The sequence below is a fragment of the Mycetomoellerius zeteki genome, unplaced genomic scaffold, assembly GCF_001594055.1.
Source record: "Mycetomoellerius zeteki isolate Tzet28-1 unplaced genomic scaffold, Tzet1.0 scaffold206, whole genome shotgun sequence".
In the NCBI taxonomy this organism is placed as follows: Eukaryota; Metazoa; Arthropoda; class Insecta; order Hymenoptera; family Formicidae; genus Mycetomoellerius; species Mycetomoellerius zeteki.
Genome location: NW_017257021.1, coordinates 622,339 through 636,567, shown reverse-complemented (window position 1 = coordinate 636,567; position 14,229 = coordinate 622,339). Strand labels below are relative to the sequence as shown.

Genomic DNA, 14,229 nt, shown 5'->3' with positions numbered 1-14,229 from the left:
TATAGAAATAAGCCACAAATATATGAATTATGAGTTTGTACTTCTTTAATTAGCTAAACAGATAACGTTTTTATTAGTATTAATAAGGTGTAAAAGTTAGTTTCTAAGAAATAAGGGGATGTCGCTTTAAAAGATCTATGTCAGTATCGGTGACCTTCCTCTACATTTTATTTGATAGATTGTAATGTATTATATACATATATAATAGTATACCCGAAGATGGTTTTTAACAATTTGAAATTTTTTATATATATAAAGTTTTTATTACGTATAAAGTTTTTGTTTTATTTGCATTTTTATCTGTATTTAACAAAAAAATTGTTTTGTTTTAAAAATAGTTTATTTATTTATTAAAAATAATTTATTAAAAATAATTAAAAATAATTAAATTATTATTTCACATTTCTTTTCGGATTAGAATTATTAGCTGATTCTACAAATAACATGAAACAATGATATCATTTTGATAAGTCTAACAAGTTTTACTATAATATGGTCATGTCTATTCAGATACATTAAATAATACACAAAACCATATCTTAATTTAATACACATAGGAACGCATATAATCTATTGTCAGACTATAATTAAACAGTGACAGCAGGTTGGAGAAATAATGCTACCATCCATCCTCCTTAATTTTCCATAGTGACAGCGGAACAAGACAGTTCCAGCGGGTGAGCTTCCGTTCGCCCAGAGGGAGTGAGTTTCCGAGTTTGGAACCAAGTTAGTGCAGAAAACTTTTGACGCCTTTGATAAATATGGAAATTAGAAAATCTTGGGTTAACTAGGGTTGTCTAAAAGAAAAGAAAAATACATATTAAAGATGGAGAGTGTGGTGTGCGATTTTTACATCACAAAATTTTAAATAAATGTTTTGCTTGTTTTACATAAATTGTCCTCTTATAATTTATATTTACATATATATACGTATTTAATAATTATCTACATCACGCACATTTAATATTTAAAATTTACTAAAATTTATTGATTCATATGTAATAACGATACAATTAATAAATAAAATTAAGAATTTAAAGCATGACAAAATATATATGTGCAGGCACAGAGAGGAAAGAAAGTTATGCTTCTTGAAAACGGTTTACTACAAAACATCAATTTTTGTACAAATTTAGGAACGGCATTGTAATTAACGGTTTCAATCGTTTAAGTTTGTTGAAACTACAGTCCGAAAAACTTTTTATTCTAGAATACTTCATCATCGCGTCCGTTGTTTTGTTTTAAAAGTGAAATATGTTTTGTATATGTGAGACAAGATGACGTACAGACATTACCTCTGGTTCTGTCTGGCTCTATCGCCTGGTAACTTCTCTCTAAATATGTCTTTTCGCGACTAGGTCGAGATTATATTTAGAAGTCAGTAGACAGAAGAATTTAGTTTTGGCTCGCTCGTGAATGTCAAATAGACGTGCAATGACCCATTCAACTCGTTACAGTGCTATTTTCGATACTTTTTCACATCTCGTATAGAAATTAATATTGTTCGGACCATGTCTACATAAGCGATTTTCAATTCGAACCAAATCGGTCCTCCGCTGCTGCGATACGATAATTGGCGAAATTTGGTTGCCCGCCAATCGCATCGTTTCGAGGATTCAATTAACTTGGGTGAAATGAAGCCTGCTGGAAAAGTCTAGGAACGTGGTCGGCTTTATACAGGGATACGAACTTTCGTATTTAGGTTAGAGATCTAGACTGACGAAAACTTGAAATTAATCGATGTAAGTAGAAGGGAAAACAGCCGCAAGAGAAAATGTCAACGGGCGAGAATATCTAGCACAAGTTGCAAAAGTTTCTTAATTATTGACGCTTTTCCATATTTTGCTTCTATTCGATATTCTTTTTAAAAATTCAGCTATTTCTAAGTTGCATAAATTAATTTCTTAGCAGATTATTGTTTTTGTTAACAATGTTATAAAACTTACTCAAACGTAAGAAGAGAATGTGAATCAGAAATAGATTAAAATATACACAAAACATGATTTAATCGACGCATACGTACAGAATAGTATGTTTTCTATTTATATTAATGTACAAAAATAGTATAAAAAGAATTAATATGCAATATATATATATATTTATTTATAGAGATTAATTTTTAATTATCTCAATGTAAATAATATGTGTTTAATTACACTGATCAACTAAAATTCAATCTTAATTTTTTTTTAAAGTAAACACAGTTGTTTCTGGTGGATTTTGATGCGTTGATTACAAATCTGACCGAAAATGTTGTATCACGTCAAGCTTTTGAGATATTCTAATCTAAAGGTATTTAAAAAAATGAGATTTTTGGTTATTTTTAACGACCTAGAAAATCTAACATTTTTTTTCAAAATTCACGCGAATGTCACATTAAAGCATTATTCTTATTCTTTTTAATGCGTATTTGATCTGACTTTTTCTCGCTAAGCTAGAGCAAATTGAATCGTTTTGTTTTTCTACGCGAGAAAGTATATCTATATGTGTAAAGAAAGTATGACTTCTGAATATCGGAGAGTTTGGGTTTGAAAAAAAAAGATTCATTTAAAGATTATGTTTCAAAAATTTGTTTATTTGTATATAACTTTATTTTTTGTATTTTTAGATTAGAATATTTCAAAGATTTGACGATATTTTTGGAACTAGATTCGTAATCAGCGCATCAAAATCTATTAGAAACAACTTTGTTTATTTTAAGGCTAAAATAGTGCTGACCAGTGTTATTTATATTAATAAATTAAATACATTTTTAATTTTTAAATCTACATTATATACATATATCAGATATATCAATGCATTATTAGATTGAATTTAAAGATTTTATTAGGTAGTTTGGAACAGATAATTGTATGTCGGTCAATTGTTCGTGTTTCTCTAAGTATATTAAACTTACTTAAGGTACTTAAACTTTTTTTCATGCCATCCGTTATGCCACAAAATAGGAAGCATCATTAATCTTATTGATAGAGTAATAACTTTATCACACCCCAGGTTTCATAATAAAATTTTTGAATTAATTATTAAAGTATTATTAAGAAATAGATATCCGTTGAATTTAATATTCAAGACCATTAAAAAAAGGTTAATCGCTAAGTTTAAATTTGATAAATTAACAGTAGATACGAATAGGAATTCAAATAACAGATCCAATGAGAAGTTCAAGTTTTTCACGATACCTTATGTTCCCTACATTTCTGATAAATATAAAAAATTTTTTAGGGGTAATCAACTCATGAGGTTGGCTTATACAGGGATTAATAAATTAAGCACTTTCATTAAATGCCCCAAAAAGACAAATTACCAACATTCTCTCGATCTAATGTGATATACAAAATAAATTGTCAGAATTGTAATATGCTTCCTATGTCGGACAAACCAAAAGATTGTTAAAGACTAGAATTAGTGAACATCGCAACAACATTAACAGAAATAAAAAAACACAGACGGTTATCACTGAGCATAGGATTGAATATAATTACGATTTTGATTGGAATAAAATTATGATACTTGATGAAGAAAGGGGTTACAATAAAAGACTAATTTCTGAAGCTATTTTTATTAAAAAACAAAAAATGGATTAAATTTACAAAATGATACTGAATTATTGAACCCTCTTTATTATGATTTGGTCACGAAAGATTGAATTTTCCATGTTTTAAATAAAAATTTAAGCAGGAATTTTTATAGTTTTAAATAGGGGCTTTCATCTGGTTAATGAGTATAGTGATTTTTATTTTATATTGTGACTAGTACTTTATTTATTGGAATATTCCTACACATTTATACTTGCTAAGTGACTCTCAGTCTTGACATTTATCTGTTATCACATCATTTTTGTAACAGACCATCGTTAAACTGAATCCATGTAAGTTTATTTCTAATTGACCTATAATAACTTTTAATTTTTATTTTTATTATAGACTATATTAATTTTTTGTATACTTTACAATTTTAGTGAATAAATTCTAATAAGTACGCTTGTTATATTCGACAAAATACAACAGACATTAAAGAAGAATTCAAACATTGATAATAGCTTAACGATGATCTGACGACTTGAATTTTATATTAACTCAATTTTCGTACTGAATGCATCTTCATTTTCATTTACACTGAAGAGGATCCAATACCAGGGTTGAAACGTTCGTCTGTATTTAATCCAATTATAATATATATTATTACACATACGAAGAACTTGTGTTGGCTCATATTGGCTTATCATATTTATTTGTCTATCTGTAGGAGCCTTTACTTTTTGTTTAAATTTTATTAAGTATATTAATATTCAATCTGATTTGGTAATTTCATTTGGATGTAAAGTTAGAATTTGACTATTAATCTTAAGTATTGATTTGAAATCGGTGAATGTGATCTACACCGTGATCTAACGTGATGCAATATCAACCATTCCATAGGGATGGAGGATCCATATTGCAGTTCTTGCGCATATATTTTCGAACTCTCATTTATATACGGAATTACAAAAATTTTTTTCGATAGTAATATAGAATTTGAATTATTTACGGATATCCAAACGAGAAGTACCTATATGATGTACTATATAGTGATGCGTAACAAGCATGTGAAAAGTTTTTAACTCATACGTTTTTGCGTATATAAAGTTAAATTAGTTTTTATTTATAACATTTTTTGTGAATAAAATAAAATAAATATTCTTTGTTCAGTGCTTAATTTCGAGTTATGTGTAAATTGAATTTGTATTTTGTTATGCAGAAAGGGAATGTAATCAAACAGAAAATCGAAAATATAGATTCTGCGTCAAAAAGCGATAATAAAAATTATATAATTTTATAACATTTTAACAGTCAGCACGACTGATGTATAAATGTAACAATTTATTGAATAAGTTTATAAAATAATTTATAAATAATAAAATAACTTTATGAAATAAACTTTCTATAGATACATATAATTTTATATAATATTAACTAAATGCAATAATTGAAATGTAATAATTCGTATTAATTGCGGCAGAAAGTAGATACTCTGTTGTCTTATTTCGTATATAGTTCATATGAACGAGTAAATTAACAATGTAAATGATAAAATCTTATGTATCGTATATTTTATGCACAACGTTTTATGCTGTAACTCGAGACGAAGAACGATTGCTATTCTGACGAATAACTAATGAAAATGGTGTTTCCATAACAGTTCGACATTGTGCGGCAAATATTACCAACATTAGATGAACATTATTTAAATCATCTAACTTGTGAAGTTTGTATCTTCGCATTTTTTGATTCAATCAAAAAATCACTATTTTATTTTTTATATATACAATTTATATATACAATTAATTTATACAATGTATACACAATTACGTATATATGTATATAATATACAATAATATACATATTTACATATATCATCCCAGTAAGCAAGAAACATTTTGGAATATTTCAGCAACATTGTAGCAATGTTACAACGTTGTTGTATATAGAATAGTAGAAATATTAAAGATCTATGGTATACAAGTGTATTTCGAGGAAGTATAAACATATAAATATGGATTTGTTATAATTCTACTTCACAAACACTTAAATTTTGATATACTAGTAGCGTGATGAATGTGAGTATATAAATATAAAGATGTACTCGTAATACGTGCTTATGTTGCAGAAGAAAAAGTATAATATGGCAGGAATACGCACAAAAAAGAGAAAAACATAATTTTATACTTACATATAATAACAAATTGTAAAGTACGATATTATTTTCCAGATATACTTATTTGCATTTTATAAGCTGTGCTTTCTCTTATGTTAGTCGTGTCTAGGATAATTGTATTTATGTTTTCTGGAGTATATATACGTGTACAAAGAAAAAGTTGTATAAGTTTGTAATATAAAACAAAATATAAAATTGTATTTAAAGTATTGCAAAGAGAAAACGAGGAAGACAGGAAAAAAATGCTAAACTAATATTTAATCAGAATAGAAAAAACATGACAAAATGTTATTACTTAATGATAACCATAATAATTTTAGCTATCATAAAAGAAAACAATTATTGTTTATATAAACGAAGTAGTATAGTGTTCACATAAAAGAATTTGTGTGTGCGCGCGCGCACGCTAATTATTATTTAAAGAATATAACATAAATTTTATTATATCTTTTATAATTTCTTTTGAAAATCTAGTGTTATTCATTTCTTAGGACAGTTAAAGGATTACAGTAAAATATATTTAAATTCATGTACACGTTAAAAGAATAAGTTCGAAAAAGCATTATCTTTGTATTATATATACCAATTATTTTATATATATATATATATCTTTTGGTATTATTTTTCAAATAGGAGAAACGCTTTAAATTAAGCTGCATTGCTCAAATTTTTAATACTTGAATTATTAAGTCTCAAAGTACAAAAAATACGCGAAATATACGCGAAAGATTACTTCATTACTTTACTTCTAAAAAGTAATTCTGGTGTTAAATATAAAGTACAAGTTGTACAACATTATTGATTATTCAATATAAGCTGACGAGAGTAAAGGAATTTTCAGCACTTTACTGTTACTAATATTTTATCGGTTAGCTGCAAGCCGATGAGAACTTTTCATCGCTGCTATTTCCTGAGAACTAACTTTCTGGCAGTGAAAGATAGCTTTGTTCGTAGAAAATACGATGATCACGAGACGCTTGGGAAATCGAGGAAACAATTTTCTGCTTTTTTCGGAATAAAATAAATCGTAGAATAGAATATCGACGTAATTAAACTTTCTGTGTCATCATTTAAAAAATATTAAGTTTAGATTTTGAAAAAATCTCGATTAATTGTGTAATAGCTATTAATAAATGAATTATAAATAGTATTCAATAAAATTATAAATTTTTGGTTAATAGTTAAACACACACACAATGACATATTTTTTAAATAAATTTGTATTCTGAATTAGTATGCAGAAAATCTTAATTAATAGGTTTTTTTAAATGTTAATGGGTAAAAATATTACTCTCCTTTTTATGTGAAAATGAACAACAATATGATATATTTAAAAATAAGAGAACTTCTATATCTTTTATATTAGTTATTGAGGGCAAAAATCCACGACAAGAGTGCATCGAAAGGTCTCCGATGCATTTTAACATTATATATTTTCAGATAAGTTGGATTGGATGCAAAGTTGGTGCAAAAATATGCGAAAACTGGACAGACATGCAAACTTTATTATTAGTGACAACGGGCACATTAATGAAACGATACTTTCATAAAGTTGATAGGATCGGGACATTTTCCTCTTCCTTGTTGAGTTTACAGCTAATTGTGATCGAGGTCAATACAAACAAAAACAAGAGGTTTACCCCTAAAAAGTTTGAAAGAAAATCAAGACAGCTCAATCAAAAGATGTATAGAGGAGTATGGAGGAAAGATTAAAGATAATCGTCGTACATAACGTTTGGAAAAATTTACATATAGCCACAGTGTTCTCAATCAATATCGAAGTAATCAAAAGTCTATACGTTTAAAAAAATATTAGAAATATATCGCACAAATATAGATAGAACTGTATACGTATACGCGTCTTAAGTCGAGAAAGGATGAAGATCGTCACTGTTGGAAGAACGAACTGTTTTAGACTGCTATCCTGAAAAGTACTCTTATAACGAACAAAGTGAGATTGAAAGAAAGAGAATAACTCCGTATGTAACGACACTGTTCGAAGCACCAAGTATTTACGAAAGAGTACGTGAAGGAACAAGAAAGAGAAATGTCTCACCACTGTAATTTCGTTTTGTCGTAGAAAGGCAAAACGAGTGAATCAACAATTATAGCAAGGAATATTAGTAGATTTGGTGACTTTCTCTTTTATCGATTATTTCCTATTAGCCTATTCATTATATAACATCGTATATATATATATATATACACACACACACATGAATACCATTAATTACGTCTAAATTATTATTTTATGGAACAAAAATAAACCAGATTACATAATTCTTAAAGAATTAATTAATAACTACTTCGCTTTTCTTTTGCAAGCGATAGACGAATAATTCTATAACTGGATAAGATAACTAATCTGAAAAAATAAGGAACAAAAATTCAAAATTTGTAAAAAAAAACAAAAATTTTCCGAAAAATTGGAAATATTGTTTACTGCCTCAAATTGAAGCTCAAGTAAAAAGTCATAAGAACTACAGTGGCAGCATTCAAACTAGCGTTTAAATCTTTTCGGCAACGTCACTCACTAAATCGTCACAGTGTGCGGATTGGGGCGAATCCTCGGCTACATCGGCGGACGACCGTCGGTGGGGGCCACCAGCATGTCGCAGTCCGGGTTAGGTGGACTGAACGACGCTCAAGGACAGAGCCAAGCTGGACAAACAATAGACAGTCAACAGACAACTTGCCAGAACGGTCGTGCTGAGCCACTCGCTGATACCATAAAGCAGGATTTATCTAACGGTTTCGAGAATCGAACGATGGATTACGAGAGATTTACCCAAGAAAGGACACAACATACTTCGGTTACTGGACAAGTTCAGGATCAACAGCAGCAGCAGCATCAACTTGCGCATCCGATAGCACAGTATCCGTCAGGAAGAAGGCAATCCGTAGGATTACCGGAAGATAAACATCCTTCAACGGGTCAACTGCCACCCCCGCAATATGGTCAAGACAAAAGCAACGCGGATAGAACTCAGCACGTGTCTCAAACCAGCACTCAGACGGTACCGGTGCAAGTGCAACCGCAGTTTGCACCTGATTATGATCAAAATCAATATCCACAGATACGAGGGCAATTTGAGGCTAGGTCACAAATCTATCCGCAAACGCAATATTCCGATAGAGCTGGTTATGTGACTAGAGATGTCACTTATCGTGACCCGAATCTCTATGGTCAGAGTGGTACAACCAACCCAATGTTCGCTGGACAGGGTCAATACGTAACGGTTCAACATGGTTCACAGATACCTTCGCAATCTGCTAGTCCGCAGCCACCTTATTATTCGGGTGTAGTCGTGCCACAGCCACCGGCTGGTTACGCTCAATTCGGTACTCAGCCACAATATCCTTATAGTCAATATCCACAAACGGTCATGAACGCTGTACCGTACAATCCTCACTCCGGTATCTATCCGGCTCAGCAATATCCCGGTCAACAATCGCCGAATCCACAAAGATTTTCGCAAGAAATCGGTCAATATCAGACGCAACCGATCATTCAGCCAATCGCCCAAAACGTGACCCATGGAATCGCTATCCAAACGACAGAGCGACCTTGTCGAGGACCGAAACCGATGGTGCCGCCTCGTGGCAATTCCAAAATTACCACTCATGATCCTGGACATAGAAAGTCTGCTAGCGTCGACGTGCCGGCATTACAAAAAGCAAAATATGAGTCAAACCCGACTGCTCAACAGGATTCGATTCATCGTAGCGATGGCGCCATTATTGTGACAGGCACATCAACCGGTTCGGATGGTTCGGATAGAAGATACTTAACCACGATTAATCAAAATCCTAGGACAAGGCAGGATGGTTTATATGTGGATACTAATGGTGATCAGCCAGGCAGAGAGAAACTAGTCGATACAATTGCCACTGAGTGCGGTTTATACGTGTCCAGATCGGAACATAGGAAATCCGTATCTGTCGATGTGACTACTAGCTTCCAAAGACGTAACGATACGATAACTTTTACATTTCCTGGTGATGGTAATCAAGAGATTATGTCGGGAAGAAAAACTACGACTGTAGTAGATGCAAAGAGAATTGAAACTAATCAAATTGCTGAACAAAGAAGACTGGATGCGAGTCTACGTGTATCACCAATGGCGTTTGATACGAGACAGGAAAACAGGAAGAGCATAGGAACCGACAGAAAATCCGAATGGGGTAATGTGAGTCCGAATCAAAGAAATGTCATCCCTCCAGAGAACAGACGCTCGGATTATTTTGAGGAGCACCGAAGATCACCTTTGAATTTAGAAGGCAAGAGAATGGAAGATGTAAGGAGATCGCCTATGCCGTTTATGCCGATTCGTGAAACGTCTGTTGATCGTGCTGGACAGAAAAGTCCTTCTTTCGTTAGCCAAAACTTCGAGAAAACTAGACAAGAGTTAGCAATCTGGGCAGAGCAACGTCAACGGCAAGAACATAATGAAAGAAACATAATACAAGGTCCAATATTTACGACAAGTCCTCGTTCTCGTAATCCGTCAGAGGAAAGAAGAGATATCAGATCAATTCATCCTCCGGATGATCGCAAAGAATCTAGAATGTCTCAATCGGCCTTCCAACCTCTTCCTAATATTAGTCAGAGCACTATAATGGAGCAACGTCGACATCTAAGACATGTTAGCGCCGATCTGACAAAACATATGGAACTCTCGAGAAAAGATTTTGACGAGCAACCCATTACAGGTTCCGTAGTAAATCTTGGCTCGGTAGTCAGTAATGCTTCATCACAAAGAGCTAGTCCGAATCTTTGTCACCAATACCCAGCTCTCAGCGAAGCAAAATTGGACACAAAGGCCATGTTAACTGTGGTAACTGATTTTGGCGAATCGACTACCAGCAAACCAATTGATCAAATAGATCATATAATCCACAGTCACCGTAAAAGTCATAATACCTCATCTAACTTGCTCACTCATAGTAAGAGCCAGATGGAAAGCTTACAGAATACATTGGAGAATCAGAGTGAGAAAACAGACTCTCTTCACGCTCAACAACAACAATTACAGAATCAACAGAGTCTCGATTTAATCTCTGAAAAGCTAAGCCAGTTTGAGCGCCAACAGAGCGACCTTCAAGCTAAGTTGCAATGTCTTCAGAATCAGAATCAGATTTTGGACAAAGTGGCGCAGTTTCAGCATCAACAGAGCGATCTCCAAGCTCGATTTCAAAGTTTACAGAATCAAAGTCAATTGAATGATAAAGCTCATAAGATACCTAGCGATTTTGTGCAACTTCCGTTGACAAGCGATACCCATCAAGTTCAAACGAATCCTCTTTCGAATAATCAAGAACAGTCATCAGATAAAGCTTGCTCGACTCATCAACCAGTACATGGTCTTCACCAGACGCTTCTAACTACGTACTCACAGAACACCACCCTTCAAGCCTGCCAATCGTCCGTATGCGAGAAACTGACGTCTCGCGTGCAACATGACATTTCCGATTCGAATTCCATTCAGATTCCAAACATGTCGCAAATGCCGTTACCATGCCTTCCGCAATTCGATCGTGCCGACGTGTCGCGTACTTCGTTTTCCCAGTTTCACCGACTTCAGTGCCAGATCGAGAGCCCGCACGAGAGTGCTTCAACGACGAGTGCCAGTCTATCTGCTAGCTCCTTCACTGGTACGCTAAAGAAGATACCACCGGAGAAACCACCACGGACGTCCTTGATAGTGCAGTCACCAGAAACCGAGGTAACATTTAAAAAAATAGAAATATTTTTATGTGTGTAATTGTCAAAGATGAAAATTTTTTCAATTTACACATTCATTATTTTATACTTTATATTAAGCAATTAACCATGATTAAAACTTTGCTAATTGCAATCATAAATTCTAATCAAAGTGTAAATAGTAATTCACTTTAATATCTTTGTAGTCTCGCTTTTGTAGTCAGATTCAAAGTCTTTATGCGAATTTTGTGTGTTTGTATGGGTGTATGCTGCGCGCGCGGCAAAACTTTCTTTATATTATCTAGAATGTTGGAGAGAATACAAGCTCGGCTTGTGGCTGAAGAGATTGCGGCGAGTTGATGACGACGGATGGTGGAAAATAGAGATCTCCACTTGAAGTTTTTGTCGAGGCAGCCGAGTGGAATAAACTTGTTAGATATCAGATCTGATGTTGTCTTTGAAAACTTCGTTACGAGTCCTATGTACTTTTCACTCCATTTTCCGTGTCTGGTTTGTAATCTTGACGTTTTTGTCACAACTATGAAACTCACCAGCATCATCTGACAATATTAGTGTGCCCGATGAATACAAAAATTTGTAATTGAGCTCCAAATTGTATTTATTCAAAATTTTCACATAAAAAAATGTAATCATATATTCATTCAAAATTTTGTGTTTTCAAAAATATTTATTCACAAAAAAAACTATGAATATTTAATGAGTATTCATATTCATTCAAACAAAATATAAACTAAAAAAGAGAGCTGCAATAAGCAATTGTTATCCCTTAATTATAATCGGCACTTTGATGACTTTAAGTAAAAAAAATGAATTTTATTTATTTTTGTCATTGAAGTATTCAGATTTTATGAAGGAAACTTAGTAATTTTGAAAAATATTTTAGAAACACATTTTTTATTTATAAATATTTATTTGATAGAGCGCCATACATATTCCGATATAATTTCGGTTACATCACAGTAATGTTATAAACACTTTATAAGATATCTTGGACGCATCGTTTATTATGGTCTCAGGACATTAAATTCCGAGATATATTATTTATTACCAATAAAAATGTCTTTGTTTAACCCATAGTTTAAACAAGAACGCCCATCGTATAGGTCGCGGACTAAGCGCGGTATAATTGTAGCCGCATCGTTTTTATAGATTTCTGTTTTCTCTTGTAGACTTAGCTATGTGCAGGTAATACAGAGTAAAAGTGAATACGAAACGAAAATATTTGTAATCATATTTAAAAAATATTCATTCAAATGGAATGAAAAAGTATTTATTCGTATCTTGATGAATAAAAAAGAAGTGTATTTGAATGAGTATTTTCAATTATTTTTTATTCATTTATTCGAATATTAGGTGTATTCACCGGACACACTAGACAGTATTGTTATTCGATCAATCACAAATATTGAATAGTGAATGTTACATTTCCTCATTTTGCAAAAATGGATATATAAGTTCTTTTTAGTTTTTGAGTTACTGCTCGTTAATAAAAAAATATAAAGTTATCTAAACAATAAACGAAAAAAAATGGTATCTTACTTTTACAGTGAATGGAAGAAAAGTTATTTAAAAATAATGTAAATAAATCGGATACATGTCGTGCAATAAATCAATAATAGTTATTATTGGCAATATATGATAATATATGATATACATTTATATATTTGTAAAACTAGATATTAATCGCAATTGAGTACTTATTGTTAGTTACGAATAAAATTTTTATCGATTGTTACTGTATAGACTACAGAATAATAGTTCTTTTCTAAATAGAATAATAAAAATATATTTAGAGAACAAATTGATTCTTGTATATAACTCAAAGACAAAAATATTATTATTTCAAATTGTATATAAATAAATGACATTAAAATTAATTAGAATTATAGTTATATTATATTTTATGCATTGATTGTAATTTGTTCCTCTGTTAAAAAATTATATTAATTGAATAATGACACATATAATGACACGTATAATGACAATAGACATTATAATACATCCATAAATGTATCTTACTTTAGGATGTCATTTGATTATATTTTTTTTATTTGCTTTCTTCAGTGAGTAATTATTTGCAAAAAATGCATACTACAGAACTGATATGTAAAACCTCAAGAAACAATTTCATGTTTTGAATGATGTTATTTCAAGTACAAACAAAAAGCCATTTTTAAATAAATATATCTGTAATATCTGTTTTATAAAAATATTTTATAAAAGAGAATATATAAATAAATATATATTATATATATATATTCTATATATAAAGAAATTGGATTACTATAGTGAATTAATTTCATATACATGAAAAACTTTCACATTTGCCTAACCAAGAAAATATATCTTTTGCTTCAAATCGCAAGCTAGACAATAAGAAATTAAAAAGAATTCATGTTTCTGATTGTAAATGGTTGTCTTATCTAGCACCTGTGAATTAGAAAATTGTAATATGCTGCCACACACATCGTTAACACTTATCTCTTTTCTTCGTACTTTTATCGATTAAATAAATTGCAACAAAATTTACTAATAAATAATATGTAATGACAAATTTTTATTGATTTCTGTTACTGAATTGTTTAATAATAATGCAAACAAATTTATAATTCTGAGATTCTAACACGTTTGCAAATGGATACTAATTTTTTTCAGGTAATATCGAGGATGTATGTATGCGTGTGTCGAGGTATTCTCTCTCTATCGAATTCCTTCCATACCTTCATTTCTATCTAACATTCCACCCTACCCGTACCCTCCTTCTATGTGTAGGATGTCAGTGCTCCCTGCTTTCGACCAACGAATGGAAA

At 31.4% G+C, this 14,229-nt stretch overlaps 1 protein-coding gene across 1 annotated transcript in view; it reads left to right on the top strand.

Moving 5' to 3' along the window:
• The first annotated feature begins 8,303 nt into the window (after window positions 1-8,303).
• LOC108722522 (uncharacterized) overlaps window positions 8,304-14,229 on the top strand; it is a 303,847-nt gene continuing 297,921 nt past the window's right edge. The window contains exon 1 of the mRNA XM_018447671.1: window positions 8,304-11,420. Coding sequence (XP_018303173.1) covers window positions 8,304-11,420 — 3,117 coding nt within the window. The remainder of the gene's footprint in view (window positions 11,421-14,229) is intronic.